General features: G+C 39.7%; 1 protein-coding gene across 1 annotated transcript in view; it reads right to left on the reverse strand.

The window, feature by feature from the left end:
* MYO10 (myosin X) overlaps positions 1 to 16,536 on the reverse strand; it is a 177,513-nt gene extending 160,977 nt beyond the window's left edge. The window contains exon 1 of the mRNA XM_070747109.1: positions 16,434 to 16,536. Within this exon, the coding sequence (XP_070603210.1) occupies positions 16,434 to 16,454 (21 nt within the window). The 5' untranslated portion in view covers positions 16,455 to 16,536. The remainder of the gene's footprint in view (positions 1 to 16,433) is intronic.
* Positions 16,537 to 17,881: the final 1,345 nt, after the last annotated feature.

Raw genomic sequence — 17,881 nt, forward strand, 5'->3', positions numbered from 1 at the left:
TTGGAGCAAAAATTAATATAAGACAGTGTCTTATTTTCGGGGAAACACGGTAGAAGTTGGGAAATGGGCTCTTTCTGGTCTCCAGAGGGCCTGGGGGGGCAGAGTAGTCAATTTTCACCCTCCCCAGGCACTGAATTATGGGTATGGGCACTCGCGCAGGCACAATAGTGTGTGCGCATGTGCTTTCAGCACCTGAGGGAAAAAAGATTTGCCATCACTGGTATATATAATATTTCAGTTCTACACATGAGTATGTTGCTGTTAAATGACATACAATAGTAAGTGCTATGAGCAGTCTTTGGCCCTGAACTACTTTTGGGGGACTCCATTTCACCTGTTCTATGAAACATATAGTTAATACCAAACCATTTATGTGCAATTGTTTCCACTGAACCTAACCTGAATAAAACTTATTTTATTATCTCCCACATATAATTTTCATTTTGCAGTTTCATTAATTTATATCTTTCCTAATAAGCATAAACATTTCCTCAAATTATTATTTCAGGTATACATTTAAAAGATTAATACATGAAGAATTACCAAACAAAAGAGTTAAGAGGAAAATCAAGTTATCATACATGCCTAAACATTTTTGTTCATCCAAATGTATCCCACAAGTCAGGATACAAGGAAAAATGGCGGGTCTAATTTTGGATTCAGGATGACATTTAGTTCTCCAGGAACATAGTGTTTCTACAAAAGATCATCTAATCCCAATCTGATTTTTAAAAAGTCAACAAACTTGATAAAAGCCCGAAGAAGCTATATAGAAACCAGAAGATCCACTTCATAAAAGTCTAACCCTTATGTGGTGACAACAGAAAACCTATTGTAATCCAGGTTTGTTTTTATTTACATGGTCATGACAAGCTTCTTTTTTATGGGAACAGGGAACAAGAGATTATAGGTGTGTGTTTGCATGCGTGTGCATACATGCACACGCACACACACAATATACATATGTGTATGTATGTATACACACATACATACACATATGCATGTTTATGTTTGTACACCTCAAGGTCATAAGAAATATACAGATGTCAAACAAGGATTACTATTCACACATTATTCATTTTTGTATCAGTCTTTTATTCTACTATCTGCATAACAGTGGCAAAAACATAGAATAAAAAACCTTCAGGATATTTGGATAACTCTTAAGTTGACTAAGTGAAAAATATGTGTCATTAACAAGCCTTGGCAAGAAACTGAGGAAGCTATGACCCAAATCTTCTTAAAAGATAGCGTTCAGGATCATTCAGCTCCCCAGAAGTTAAGTTTCTGATGTTTTTTCATTGATAAAATACAACTCCTACACATATTGTAGTGATTAAAATAAATGACAAGAAAGGAATTTTTAACAGAGAAAAAAAATCTGTATAATTACTAACAACAATCATACAAAGTTGATTTTATTTTTGTTTACTGCATCTTCTTCACACTTTTAGAACACAAAGGCTTTTCAAAAATAAGGAAGAAACTCATAACCTGGATCTATTCCTTAAAATCAAAAAAACAAGACTTTTACTTGTATAAAATTAATACCTTTGCCATGCCTAGCTAGGCATTTTTATGAAACGAACTCCAGTTTTAAGAATATAGTTCAACATCACCTTAAAATCCTTAACTATAATACTATAGTTAATATTATAATATTTATTATAAATTAATATTACCGTATTTTTGGAGTATAAGATGCACCTTAGTTTTGAGAGGGAAAAATAGGGGGGGGGATCTACCTACCTGCACATTATTTTATTCCAAGTTTAGGGCTGAAAAAGCCTTTTTCAGAGGGAGTAGGAATGAAAACAAGCCTGCAAACACTTAGGGCTGGAAAAAATCTTATTGGGAGGAATTAGGAAGCCGGGAAAATTGTTAGCACCTGGAAAAAAAGCTTAGAAAAAACTACATTTGAAGTATAAGATGCACCCAAATTTTCAGTCTCTTTTAGGGAGGAAAAAGATGCGTCTTATACTCTGAAAAATAAGGTAATTCCCAAAATTCTATTGACATATAGTATGTAGTTGATTCAAAACCAAAATAAGACTATAGCTGAACATGATTAAATCGTACAAATTAAGAACCTTCAAACTGTTTACAATGTAATACTAAAAATCTCATGTCTGCCCTTTTAAAAAAAACACTTTGTGAGGTCTAATAAACAACGTATCACCTAATGAATTAATTTCATTTTTAAATCATAAGAAATGTATTTCACATTTTTGAACACCAAAAACGTTAATTCTTCAGAACCAGATATTATAATTCTTCATTATATAAAACAGAGGTCCCCAACCTTTTTTGCACCAGGGACCGGCTTTAAGCTAGACCAGTTTTCCATGGCCCGGTGGGGGAGGGGGGGGAGCTAGCTGTCAGCGGCGCCGTAAAAGGGGCGATCAAGAGAGGAATGGGTGAATGAATGGACGGAGGGTGGGAAGGAAGGAAGGAAAGAGGGAAGGGACAGGAACAAAAGAAGGGTGCAAAGGAAGCAAGGAAAGGTGTGAAAGGGGAGAGTAAGAGAGGAAGGAGTGAAAGAAGGGAATGAGGGAGGAAAGAAGGGAGGAAGGAAAAGGAAAGCAAGAAATGGAGGGAGGAAAGGAAGGAAAGAAAGAAAGAAAGAAAGAAAGAAAGGGGGAAGGGACAGGAACAGAGGAAGGAAGCAAGGAAACTTATGAAAGGGGAGAGTAAGGGAAGAAGGTAGGAAGGAGAAAGAAAAGAAGAAATAGAGGAAGGGAAGGTGAAAGAGAGAAAGAAAAAGAGCAAGAAAGAAAGAAAGAAAGAGAAAGAAAGAAAGGCAACTTCAAAGAAAGGCTCACTGAGCATCTCTCACTCTCTCTCTCTCTTTCTATCCCTCTTTCTTTCTTTCTCTTCCTTTCTCTCTCTCCTCTTCCTTTATCTCCTCTCTCTCTCCCTCTCTCTTTCTCTCTTTCTCTCCCCCTTTCCCTCTCTTGCTATCTCTCCCCCCTCTCCCTCTCTCTTTCTCCCTCTCTTTCTCTCTCTCCCCCTCTTTCTCTCTCTTCTTCTCACTTTCTCTCTCTTGTTTTCTTTCTGTCTCTTTTGCTTTCTCTCTCTCTCTCACTCTTTCTTGTTTTCTTTCTCACGCTCTTTCTCTCTCTTGTTCTCTCTCTTGCTATCTCTTTCTCTCCCCCCCTTTCTCACTCTCTCTTTCTCACTTTCTCTCTATCTTGCTGTCTGTTGCTCTCACTCACTCTCGTTCTCTCTCCGTTCTTCTCAGCGATGACGCGCGCACGCCCTGCCCGCCTCACCTTTGCGAGAGCACTTTCGCCCCGGGCTCTCAGCAAGGGGGTTTGCAGGAGAGGCGGGGCCGGCGAAGGTGATATTGAATGTCGGGGGAGAACGGGCGGTTGCACGCGCTCCCTATCTCCCTGCTAGCCCACTCGGAATATTCAAAATAAGAAAAGCCTTCGCCGGCAAAGGTTTTTCTTATTTTGAATATTCCGAGTGGGCTAGCAGGGAGATAGGGAGCGCGTGCAACCTCCCGTTCTCCCCCGACATTCAATATCACCTTCGCCGGCCTCCGCTGAGGAAAGCCTTTGCCGGCATTTCCTCTCGGCGTCAAGGAGGCGCAGCGGCGGGCGGAGAGAGGGAAGGGGGGGGGGCAGCGGCGTCCCTCCTGGCCTTGGCGGGCCGCCCAACCCTCCCCACCTCCTGCAAACGCGGCGGGCGGCGGGGGGAGAGCGAGGAGCCGGTTCCGGCGGGCGCGGGGCTTGGCTGGCTGGCTGGGGGAGCGCCGCTGGTGGTGCGGAAAGGCCGAGGGGGCCCTGGCGCCGCGGACCGGCTGAAAAGCCCCAACGGCCCGGTCCCGGTCCGCGGACCGGCGGTTGGGGACCTCTGATATAAAATATTGATCCCTTTTCAGCTCAAGCATTAAAAAAAACACCTTCGTACATCATTCTTCCTATTTGATGTTCAAATCAATCAACAACAATTATCTTTTTCACTTCTTGGAAAGAAAATATTGTTGGAAGAAATATCCTTCTGGGTCCAAGTGCGGAGAAAGACACTGGAAACATGGTGGCTGATTGAAAAGATGAGATTTTTTAATGAAGAGGACCACATCGTTTGAGGTCCTAAGCAAAAAGCCCATGGTTGAGAGAGCAAGAGGGATTTATACCCTCTGTTTAGCTTTGAATCTGAGCTTGTATATTGCTTGGTTGTCAGACTTCCAGGGGGCAGGGGTCTTAGCTACCTTTTTAGGCTGTCTGTGTCCCAGGCCTGTTTTGTGCCTTGCTGGGTGATGTAATCATCCTAGGTGCCATGTGGTGAGATCGATAGAGGGCTAATCCTATCATGACTGAGGGCAGAGGTGGGATTCAGCAGGTTCTGACCAGTCCTGGAGAACCAGAAGCAGAAATGTTGAGTACTGTAGTTAGGACAATAAATACCACCTCTAACTGGCCCTGCCCCCATCTATTCTCTGCCTCCTGAGTTCCAGCTGACCAGGAGGAAATGGGGATTTTTCAGTAACTTTCCCCTGGATTGGGGTGGGAATGGAGATTTTTACAGTATCCTTCCCCTGCCATGCCCACAAAGCCACCATCACAGAACTGTTAGTACCTGAGGGACATGTCTTAATCTCATCACCATAAAGCTGAAATATTATGCCTTAATATTTCCCAAATATTTCATTCTTCTAGGAGGGGTGGGTGGGTGCTAACTTCCTATAATACTACAGAACATTTCTCTTAATTATTTTTTTCTAGATATGTATAAAGGATCTATCAAAACAGATACTCATTGGTATAGTGGTATTTTACATTTTACAATTTGATTTTGCATTGAATTTCCAATCTCAGGTGCCATTCTCCATTCATTTTGTTCTTTGACTTCCAAAGTATATGATTTTTGTTCCGTCCTAAAAAATATCTATACACATAATATATGTAGATTTTTTTTACGAACAAAAATCATACATTTTGGAAACTACCATTAATAGTATATTTGTGTGCCATAAGAGTAACAATAACCAGATTAAATATATAATTCATACATTGAAATTGAAATAAATAAATCCAGGATTAACATCAGCAGTCGGTAAATGCCACATTTACATTTTGAGGGTACTAACTAATTAGGTTTAAATGATGAGCAAGAGAAGGTAGAGCAACAGGCTTTCATTACTTTTCCAAAATAATGGTAGTATTTAATTTTTGAATGCATGAATTGATAATCTACCATGTCTACTCGTAGCCAACCCTCCAAAAATTATAACTTGCACTTTGAATAAACCTCTTTTGTATTTGAGTGCATAGCTTAATTAGCTTGCTCCATAAATGACACACCCATTAGGCGAGAATATACTCATTCTCTAGGATTACAAATCCATTACATCAGGGACAGATTGCTGTTACTGGCTGGTACTGGTACCCTACATGCGCAGCTTGCATCGCCTTGCGTATAGTGCGTGCATGTCCCAAGGATGATTTTGCTTCTGCGCATGTGCACAAAGCAAAAACGTGCCAAAATCTTGCAAGGGGTTGCATGTGTATAAGGTTTCGGCATTTTGGGGGCAAAATCACTGAAATCTCGCACGCACAAGCGTACCTTTGAGAGATTTGGCTTCAGTGCGCAAAACAAAAAATATGAAAAATTAAAGAAAAAAGATGGTGGCACATGAAGGACTGTCATGAGCAAACTGCACAATCTGGCAGCCACTACCAGTGTGCATTCGCCTACCGCAGCGGTAGCATCCCATCCCTGCATTACCTGTATATCTACTGTACATACAAGCATATTCATAGTAGATTGATGTAGCCTGTTTTTTAAGCTGGTCAGTCCAAGGAACCTGTTCTAAATATAGCTGGAATATAAAATGATCAGCCAGGGAGAAAAAGAGATAAAGAATTTTTAAAAAAGGAAAATCATCCCAAAGATTAGATTCAACACATGATCTCAGGAAGTATATTTGGAGGTATTGGGATTGTCATTACTAATAAATATAGAAGAGACATGTTACTACATTTTTAAACCTCTAAGTCAGAAAATTTTTATTTGTAATAGGAAATATACCCCATTCATAGTATTCTTGTAATACAAACTGAAACAACATTGAGAAATGTACAATGGGAGTAAGAATAAAGAACATGGCCAGTTCACTTTCAAAATAAGACAGATATTATTATTATTATTATTATTATTATTATTATTATTATTGTTGTTATTATTATTACTATTATTACTACTATTATTATTAATTAGATTTGTATGCCGCCCCTCTTCGAGGATTCGGAGCAGCTCACAACAACAATATACCATGTACAAATCTAATGTTAAAAACAATTTGAAACCCTTATTATAAAAAGAAAACAATCACACAACCTAACAGACCATACATAAACCATAATAGCTAGGGGTATATCAGTTTCCCCATGCCTGGCAACAAAGGTGGGTCTTCAGAAGTTTTTGAAAGGCAAGGAGGGTGGGGGGCGGTCCTAATCCCTAGGGAGAGTTGATTCCAGAGGGCCAGGGCCGCCACAGAGAAGGCTCTTCCCCTGACTCCCGCCAGACGGCATTGTTTAGTCGATGGGACCCTGAGAAGGCCAACTCTTGTGGGACCTAATCGGTCACTGGGATTATTATGATGATGTCTATATCTCAATTTCCTTGTATAGATCCTGTCTTGAATCTTCAACAGTGGTAAGCATTTTCCCACCTTGTTTGAAGGTAGAAGGTTGTCAGCCTGTGGTGCTAGAACAGGTCAGGAAATTCTCAAGACCCTAATCCTAACCCTACTTTACAGATTACAACATGTAACATAATCTAAGAAAATCCAGGTGGAGCAATTTCATGTTTCTTTCTCAGACTTCCTTGTCTTCCCAGATTAAGCTCATGGTTTACTAATAGTCTCTATACTTTCTCCAAGATCTTGTCTGAATTATTCTGCATAAGTTAGCAGGAAACAAACAAATCTTCACCTTTACTGCTGTTCTTAGCACCATGATATCATGCAGCTTTGATTACTATTGGACTTGTGAATATGCAATTTAAAAAAAATTAAAGTTCATCTCATTTTGTCTTTAATGTAATCAATCACAATCAAAGAGTTGGAATATATCTCCATGAATTTTTTTAATATTCTGTTTATATTCAGGTGTTTTTCCTTATTGATAACCTGTCCAATGTTAGCATTTTCTGTTCTGACATTTATTTTCCTACCGTAGCTATTATTTTTTTCAGAATGGTAGAAAATATTTATAGTAAATTGTACATAGCTGTGACTCCATGTTAACTGAAACTATCACATGGCAAAATATTGGATCATCTCACAGGAAAAAATAAGGCCTCCCATAATTTAGACAAATGATATCGTTTTAATAGCAGCTAGCATGTATTTTTTAAAAAAAATAAAGCATGCATTTGAAAAAATAACATTATAATCAGAAATCTTTAAGAAAAAACATGTCTGCAATAATTATAGTATCCAGATCACACAAAAATAACATGACTTGTTTATTTTTGAAGGGAAAACTATTTCTCATGGCAGATTATTATTCTATTATTTTAAAAAACAAATACTTCACTGGTATTAATTTCTGCTTAGTACACATTTAGGAGAAAAAAACAGGAAATACCAGTTTTTAGAATAATATATACAAACTATTAGTGTATTTTAGCTTGTTTTTCTTCTGTGTGAAAGCATATTAAAGTAGCTCTTAATCCTATATGTTCCTGCATATGTGAAATTGGAAAGATACTCAAATAAACAGAAAAGGAAGAGATATTATGCTTTCCATTGGAATGTCAATGAAAATACAGTGGTACCTCTACTTACGAATGCTCTACCTATGAACTTTTCGGGATATGAACCATGTGTTCAAGATTTTTTTGCCTCTACTCACAAACCATTTTCTACCTATGAACCCTTGCTTCTCTTTTATCTGCTGCTGCTGCTGCGAGCAGTGGCCAAAATGAAGCGCGTCAGAGTAGCTCTCCATAGCCACCCCATTTCTCTGCCACTTTCCCCTCTAGCCCTCCGCTCCCTCTGCTCCCCGCAGCCACCCCATCCCACTGCCAAAATCCCCCCAGCCTACCACTTCCTTTGCCCCATCTCGCTGACAAAATCACCCTTCCTATGCCGTCCCAAATCACCTCCCAAATCACCCCTCCAAACGCTTCCTATGCCATCCCAAATCACCTCCAAAATCACCCCTCCAAAAGCTTCCTATGCCATCCCAAATCACCTCCAAAATCACCCCTCCAAAAGCTTCCTATGCCGCTCCAAATCACCTCCAAAATCACCCCTCCAAAAGCTTCCTATGCCATCCCAAATCACCTCCAAAATCACCCCTCCAAACGCTTCCTATGCCGCTCCAAATCACCTCCAAAATCACCCCTCCAAAAGCTTCCTATGCCATCCCAAATCACCTCCAAAATCACCCCTCCAAAAGCTTCCTATGCCGTCCCAAATCACCTCCCAAATCACCCCTCCAAACACTTCCTATGCCGTCCCAAATCACCTCCCAAATCACCCCTCCAAACGCTTCCTATGCCATCCCAAATCACCTCCAAAATCACCCCTCCAAAAGCTTCCTGTGCCGCTCCAAATCGCTCCCAAAATCACCCTTCCAGACACTTCCTATGCCACCCCAAATTGCCTCCAAATCACTCCTCCAAAATCTTCCTACGCCACCCCAAATCGCTCACAAAATCACCCCTCCACAAGCTTACTACGCAACCCCAAATCGCCTCCATAAGCTCCCTACGCTGCCCCAAATCGTTCCCAAAATCACCCCTCCAGACGCTTCCTACGCTGCCCTGCATACTTCAAACATTTGAGGGGTGGGGGTCTGTTCATTAAGATGAACCACAGCACATATAAAGGTGACTGTCCTGTGGCTAGTTTTTTTTCTTCTCCCAATATTTTTCCCATGAAGAAAGATTCAACCATTTCATTTCATCCACAGCTTTTAAATAAGCATTCTAAGAAAAGCTTTAGTTATATGAATCAAGTTAATATACATTGGAAATAATTTCTTGCTGAGACAACACACTGCATAAACCTAAGTCCCATAGTTTGACATCTGTATATCTGTATTTGATATCCATATAGCTCAAAATAAGAATATGCAAATTTAATTATCCATCTCCCAAAACAAAATACACCTCCAAAAATCTTTTGAAGACTACACAGGCCTGGAACTCATCATAGAACCACAATTGAGCATGACAAGCTAAACATATTGTTGTACCTTGTCCTGACTTGAACTCTGCAATCTTGCAACACTGGTTTTTTCCCACTAGAATATTGCAATATTATTCTAAATAGAAGAAAGCCATACAGCTTGCACTTAAATTGCTACTTTTGTCATTAATAAAACAGTACACAAGTACTTTATTTAGACAAGTGTGTCGTAGAGATTAAACTACTCAATTAGCAAAGATATAGATTCAAGTCTTTTCTTAGCTATGGCTAACTGGGTGACTTTGGCAGTCACTATATCACAGCTTCCTATTAACTTGCCTAATAAGCAAGGAAGAAAAATGGAACAAGGAGTCACAAATGTTGTTTTTATGACATTTGTTTATTCAATGTTGCAAAATAAACTGCTTAATACAAATATCCATATAGTTATCTATTTTGACAACATCACTTTCACCAGTCTTTTTATTAAATAGCCAAATTATCCAACACTTGAAATAAAAACAATTTAAAACAGAAGTTCATAGTACAATTAAATTAGTTCTCTAGTTTAAAAGAATAAATTATTTTTAGCAGCGAGCATATTTAACTAAGCGCTCTCCACTTATACTTGATTAATCAATTTGGATACAAGGAATTTTGAATTGAAATGGCATGCAAGGTTACTTGGGAAAAAATGCAGCATCTAACCTGCTAAATTACAATGTCATCAGTTCAGGAAGATGGGCATTAGATTTCTCAATTATATATGTTATTTCAGGAGATAAATTATTAAGCAGCTGAACTCACATCATAACCACCTCCAAAATTTGTATCAACAGGTGCCTGCCGAATGGCCCAAAAATATTGAAAATATGCAGATTTGGGAATAGCCAACTCCATGTAGCTCAAAACAAGAATAAAGGCCTTTGCTAATCTGATTATAGCCAAGGCCTATTTTTTTAAAAAATCAAAATCCTAATACCAATCAAAATCAAAATCCTAATACCAATCCTGTACCAATCCTGTACCAATTCAGTTATTCAATCTTGCTGTTTTGACTATCAGAATTAACTGAACAGGCCCTTTCATCCTCCAGATGTGGGTTGATAGTAGGTTGCGTATATAAACTGATGTTTGACTACTATTTCCAGAACACTTTTACATATCAGTTGAAGATGATCCATGGTTTGGAAACAGGACAACTAAAGACAATTTTTCTTCCAGCCTATTCAAATCACTCACATTACACAGGTGAAGCATTCACAATTTCATAAAAATGGTTGAGGAACAGTTAGTGACTCATTTTAAATTTCAAATTTGTAGCTGTGTCAATATCATTTTTCCAAGACATAAATAGGGTTTGACACATAATATGAGCTAGACAAGACTTGCCCATTGTGATTACTGTATATTTATCTGTGAACATGGCTCTATTAGTTCAAAAAAATCCAATTCAGCATTTAGTCATAGCTATAGCAGTATATTTAAACAGATACAATTTACCAGGAAGAAAAAAGTCTCCTGAGGAAACCCTGCTGAAATAAATGTGAAGTAGGAGAGCAGGAAAACTTCCTTGTATTTTTATAGTTAATAGCAATTATATGTTTGCTATCTGAATCCTGCTACTTTGCTTTTCTGTATTTCACTGCCATACTGCTGTATATTTATGCTCAGTAACAAAAATTTGGAATGACATTAAGAACAATATATAAAGAGAACAGGACAAAAGAATTGTTTAAAGTAGTAGCAGCATGTCAGAATACCTAAAAGATCTTAAATAAAATCATCAAAGTTGTGTTCTGACATTAACATTACTTTTCTTTTTTAAAAAAAACACTGCACTATTTCAAAAGTATTGCTCACTTAGTCTCAGGTAAGTAACTTTCATTAGTAAGCAATGCAAAACAGTTTCAATGTGCACTTAGTCATGTGTAATAAATACTCTCAAACATGAGATTAATATAAGTGAGGATTTTCTTTCCTTTTTTGCTAGTCCTGAAAAAAATATATAAAATATAGATTACCTCCTTTTATATTACTCAAAAAGTTACAGAAAATATTTCCTGATAGGAACCCAAGAAACCTACATTTCATAAGATTCCGCCACCTCTCTCTTCCTTTGCCATAAGAAATATTGTTCCCAGTGTCAACCATCGAAAGACCAAGTTATTTTAGTGAAAAAGCTAAGAACGATGATCAAATTTCTTTCCTGACTGTCCTGTATTATATGTACTACATATGATTCTCTTAACTTCTGTCCTCCTTTGCAGTTAGGCAATAAAAATATTGGTGGGTATTAAGGATGCTTATACAGTACTCTACTGTTAATGCTTATTGAAATATCATGCTGACCAAGAATTCTGAGAACAGCAAGGCCAATACAGTATCTCTGAAGGTTGTCAGATTGAGGAGTTAATTTTTTTAAATTAACAACATTCCACTCAACATGTTATAATCTGTTTTCCTGCTCACCCAATGCAGCTTTTAACATTTCTTCAAAACCGATGATGCGAACAAGGCTCAGATTAGGTCCTTAACAAGACCCCTTACTCTTATTTCATTAATTACCATTCTGAGATAGGCAGTAACTGGTTTTTCTTATGGGAGTAGTGAAAAACAATAAAAAGAATAAGGGTTTACTTTTAGGAAAGAAAAGGTCAGAATGGCAACTAACTATACAAAATACAAGTAGTAGCAGACTTGTAGGTATATATTCAATTCAATTTTTAAAAAGAATTTGATCCCTCCCCAATTTCAGCAACAATCTCCTTCAATCTGGAGCCCTCCAACTGTATTGGATTAAAAATACTAATATAAACAAAATCAGCTACCAACCTTAATTTATAATTTCTATTTTGGGAAACTTATCTTTTACTTAAATTATCTCACAGATCTGTGTTGCTGGAAATTAACAGGTTTTCATGTTTGAAAATTACTGTAGTTGTCCTCTACTTTCCTAGATTTAATATAGGAAGCAGGTACCTTTTTTAAAAAAATCAGAGGGCACCACTGCTGGGGTAGAGAAAATTTGCATTGCCTGAATTTGCAAGTACAGTGATACCTCGTCTTACAAACGCCTCATCATACAAACTTTTCGAGATACAAACCCGGGGTTTAAGATTTTTTTGCCTCTTCTTACAAACTATTTTCACCTTACAAACCCACCGCTGCCTCTGGGATGCCCCGCCTCCAGACTTCCGTTGCCAGCAAAGCACCCATTTTTGTGCTGTTGGGATTCCCCTGAGACTCCCCTCTATGGGAAACCCCACCTCTGGACTTCCATGTTTTTGTGATGCTGCAGGGGAATCCCAGCAGCGCAAAAACAGGTGCTTCGCTGGCAATGGAAGTCCAGGCTTGCACGCATTAATCACTTTTCCATTGATTCCTATGGAAAACATTGTTTCGTCTTACAAACTTTTCACCTTAAGAACCTCGTCCCGGAACCAATTAAGTTTGTAAGACAAGGTATCACTGTATAAAAAAAAAGATACTTGACAAAGGGACAAGAAAAAAATATAAATAATAAAGGTGTAAATGTAAAAATATGTTTGGTTGCAATTATTTTTTAGAAGGCAGAGGGAAAGAAGACAACAGAGGGAGGAAAGCCTCAGGCAAATATAATGTATGTTGCTGTTTTGAGGGGGGGGTTTGTAATGAGTAGTTCTCAGTGCACTTTTTAATCTTTTGCAAGTCTGCTGAAATATCTAATTGTTTCAGGTTGTTTTATATAACTGCTGCTTAAAGTCTTTATTGGAAACTTAGGGACACCTAAAGAACATATCCTCATAATTTGCTTCTTTCAAAAAATTACAGTAAATTAACATGTAGTTAATTTACAGATGATCTAAACTTGCCTTACAGATATTAAATACTTTATCCTGCTTGGGATATATTATCATCCTGGCAGAAAATAAATGGATAAATTAAGAGAATCATTCAAAATTATACAGTGAATTGTTGTAAGGCCTTATATAAATTCTAGATTTTCAAGAGTTAAATCCACGTCTTTGAATTAGTCTTGATTTTTGGCAATTCCTTTAACTCCAGGGACTATCTAGTCTTGGCAGTTTTCTTGGCAGCATTTTTAAAAACTGTCTACTTATTGCCTTCTTCCAAGGGCTAAGAGTGACTGAACCAATTTCACCCAACTGGCTTCATGCCTATGACAGGACAACAATTCAGTGTCTCCCAATTTCTAACTTAGTGTCCTGGCCATTATATCATGCTAGCTCTCCACCTTGTTCATAGTATGTTGCATTTTTTTCAAAAAATCAGAATAAAAGTGGTTATAAAACACAACAAATCATTTTGAATTCCGAATTGAATTCTACATACTTGGAGCTGTAAGGAAGAGTATTACGTACTTAAATGTTTACTTTATCATCTATACTGGGGTTTGGCAAACTGCAGCCCACAGATCAAATAAGGCCTGCTGCCTATTTTTATACAGATTGCAAACAGATGGCCAGATGGCAGATTACCAGGCCCAAGCCTCAACCCAACTTTCGAAGTTGGGGGGGGGGGGGGGAGAGAATTGCTGAGATTAGGTGCCCTAGGTAGCAGTACCCTATCAGTGACCTCCTTACTGTTGGGTTGGCACTATCCAATGGCTGCTGGGCTGTTTAGCATCCAGATCCAGCTGCAGCTGCTCCTATAGAAGTACAAGATCTGGTCCTTTGGAGAAAAAGTTTCCCAATCCCTGATTTACACATATTCTCTAATTTAGACCTTCAACAATTAAGACTGAATTCTAGCATCCAGTAATACTTAAAAATATTTCCTCTAACTTAAAAACAGTACAGAGTAAAGCCATCCTCAAACCATGCTTAATTCCTAGTGAACAAAACATGAATAGCTGCAGTGTGATAAACAAGCGTATTAAAAGGCATGTCTTTTCTGAAATATTTATCTCTGTTAGAAATATGTATAGCAAAATGCATTTCATTTTATATTTGGAGACAAACCATAAATAATGAAACAAGTTAAAACAACTGGAAACATATCACAAGGCAATTACTGTTGTCTTAATAAACTACAGAAATGTTGCTGAATTACAGCAACATCTGCAAGGTCAGGCAGAGAAAAAGTAAAATCTAAGAAGCTAATGCATGATTCAGATCTGTCTGTCATTTCCTTAGAGAAGTTATCATATTCCACTCGCCAAATATTGATTACTCCTTCAAGATAACATCAGAAAGAAGAGCAATATTGCTCAAACAAATAGGAAATTAACAACATATCAATCTGCTAGTGGCTTTATGCAATGTATTTTACTCAGTAGTACAATAATATGAGGAAGCTTTTTGAAATCATGCAAATTCAATTTGCATAAGTACTTTCTAATCCTTAGAATTAAATTTGATTGCTGTAGGTCTTATCCAAAATCATGGTTTGAAGTGAAGGGAAAGTTTAACTATTTTTACATAGTAGAATATTGATTGAATTCAGTAGTGGATTCTAAATCCCATTGCTACCGGTTCACATGCACATGTGCAGAAGCGTCCTGAGGTTCCGGCTGAGAGGCTCCCACCGCCGTCACTACCAGTTTGCCGAACCAGGAGCAACCTGCTGCTGATTGAATTAAAAATATAAACTATCATTTTGGCATAGCAATCTACAAACCAGTCCTAATGCCCAAAGACAACTCTTGCCCAGTCATGCACATATTTAAAACATATTTTAATTAAAAGCATGACTCTTCTACTAAAATCAATGAGGCTTCTTGATCTTGCCATAAACACACCCACTTTTCTTCTCCAAGAGAGATTTTACTTTGTCATGCCCAATAGTCTTAGCAAAATATACATGAACTAGTCGACATTTAAAATATTTTAAACCGATGTGCAACAAACTAAAAAGGAACCTTAAGATAGGTTTTAGTTCAGACTCTTCCAGTATTGTTTGCTTATTTTTAAAATTTAATATGAAAAAAAAAATAGGAGGGGGCAAAACATCTGGTCAACATTATAAACTGAATACCAGAAGACAAAAGAGGAAATGGACCAAAATGAAATAAATCCTTCCTCCCTTCTTGGCTCACCCACCCCATCTGCTTCATCCTTCTGCTCTCTGCTGACACTGGAAGGCTTTGAACCCCTGCAGTGGCCTGCACATTCCCCCCACCTTCGCAGGAAGCCTGGTAAGGAAACGCTAGACTGCTCCCTGCAAGACGCTAGGCGCTTAATATGCTTTGCTGGAAAAGTAAACTTTCTACAGATTTTCTTTCGACACAAGGAAGATGCTACAAATCCAGTGTTTTATTTCTTTCTGGCACTTGAATGGGCTCAATGGGTCAAGGCTACCCCCCCCCATACACACACACCTCCAATTTACTGACCTAAATGCAAGGCGCCAAACAATAGGAGGGAACGAGGTATTGCAAAGCAAAGCGATTCTCCATAAAAGCAACTCACCTCTGCACCCACATCCCGAAGAAAGAGAAAGAGAGAGAGGAGCCCATGTGCCCCACATACACACTGCAATTCACATCCCACGAAAGCAAGGTTCCCCTTCCCACTGGTTTTAATGGTACACACGAAGTCTATCCCCGATGGTACCTGTCGTTAATTTCCCTGCAGAAATGGCAACGATACGACGACTCACCTATGGTCCTATATGTGGACCATATCAAATAAAACGTAAGATCTCCTTTCCCTCCCCCCCCCCCCAAACCTGGACTTTAGGTTCCAATGAAAGCAATCGGAATTAACTCCAAGCGACCCTGGCTGGCAACCTTTTATGATTTTTTCTTTCTTTCCAAAAGTTAACAAGTCAGTTTTCCGCATCGCGTCCGGGTCTTGAGAGAATCAACTTTTTTCTTTTTTTAAATCGAGGCTCTTTTGACAGGATCGCCGGGCAGGAGAGAAAAGCGCCTTTGTTATATTTCTTCATCTTTTGATAGCCCAAAAGGACAATTCGGGATGCAATCCTATAGATCGACACACACACACCAGGAGTTTAGCGGGGGTTTATATTACACCCCGTGCAAGCGTGCGCGACACACTTCCCACGGTGCCCGGGTGACTTCGCGTTTCAAGGCAAATGAACACGAATGGTCGAAGGAGGAGAACCAGTAGCATAGAAACATAGAAGGTTGACGGCAGAAAAAAACCTCATGGTCCATCTAGTCTGCCCTTATACTATTTCCTGTGTTTTAGCTTATCATGGATATATGTTTGTCCCAGGCAGGTTTACATTCAGTGACTCTGGATTTACCAACCACGTCTGCTGGAAGTTTGCTCCAAGCATCGCCCGGGTTCCCTTTCACAAACCCTGCAGTACTCACCTCTGTGAAGAAGTTACTCATGGCTGCACCAACTCCGAAAAGAGTCGAGCCGAGGGAAGGGCGGTTTCAAGCGTGGGTGGCAAAAGGACGGTTGTGGCTTCTAGCGAGGGGAAGGAGCCGGGGGTCCTCACGCCCTTTCTTCTCCCGCCGCCATCCTGTCGTCTCCCCCTTCGCTTGCCTTCTTCTTCTTTCCCCCTCCGGCCAAGCGACCCCCAGAACGGTCATTCAGACGCGAGCGGAGGCTTCTTTTTTTTTTTTTTGTTCCACGCGGTTGTGCGGCTCAACGCCGCAGCGAGGAGCGTCCGCCGAAGGAAACCCGGTAGCACATGGCTTCCTTCCACCGCCGCCACCCCTCCTCTCGCCCTGAACGGGTAAAAAGAACAAGCCCGCGCTGGATTTGTTCGAGGCGCAAAAGGGAGAGAGAGAGAGAAAAAAGTTCACGGCGAAAGCCGGACCGCGTCAGTTTCCTGAGCAAGAAGGCGCCGGCCTCTCGCTCCGTGGCTGAGGGGGACGCGAGTTGGGGGGGGGGAGGACGCACACCTTACGCTAGGTTTGCGTTCTTGCTGGTGGAAGGCGGGGGGCTGCTCCACGGCTCTCTCGGGTCACGGCGGAGTCTCTGCCGAGATTATGGATTCTCCGCCCCGAAAAGCCCGCGCTTCAGCCAATCCCAGGCGAGCGCCTCTTTGGAATTTTGACCCAGGAGGCGCGCGAGCGACTTTTTCCCTCCTTCGGCTCGTCCGTTCCTGTTTATTGTCCCTCCCCACCCGCCCGTCACACGCACACCTTCCTCTTCGCTCTTCTCCATTGCGGCGCTCCGTGTGTTTCAGCCGCTGCTTGGTGTGATGGTTGGGGACGCTCCTTCTTCCCCTCCTAACTCCCGTGGCTGGAGTCTATTAAGTTTCAGACCCCATTCTCTTTCTCAATGCTTGGACGGTGGATTAGCCAGCTTAATCCCTCTGGAAATTCCTGGCGGTTCCAATGTGGTTCCCAAGGTGGGATTTTGACATGTAGTGCTATGAGAATAGAATAGAATATTTATTATTATCTATTAATTTGTCATAGAAACAGAAAGATTGACGGCAGAAAAAGACCTCAAAGTCCATCTAGTCTGTCCTTATACTATTTCTTGTATTTTATCTTAGGATGGATATATGTTTATCCCAGGCATGTTTAAATTCAGTTACTGTGGATTTACCAACCACCTCTGCTGGAAGTTTGTTCCAGGCATCTACTACTCTTTCAGTAAAATAATAATTTCTCACATTACTTCTAATCTTTCCTCCAACTAACCTCAGATTGTACCCCCTTGTTCTTGTGTTCACTTTCCTATTGAAAACACTTCTCTCCTGAACCTTATTTAACCCTTTAACATATTTTATAACATAACATAACATATCTTACTTACATGCCACCCAATTCCCAAAGGGCTCTCTGGAATAGAATAGAAT

This window comes from Erythrolamprus reginae, chromosome 3 (genome assembly GCF_031021105.1).
Source record: "Erythrolamprus reginae isolate rEryReg1 chromosome 3, rEryReg1.hap1, whole genome shotgun sequence".
Classification (NCBI taxonomy): Eukaryota; Metazoa; Chordata; class Lepidosauria; order Squamata; family Dipsadidae; genus Erythrolamprus; species Erythrolamprus reginae.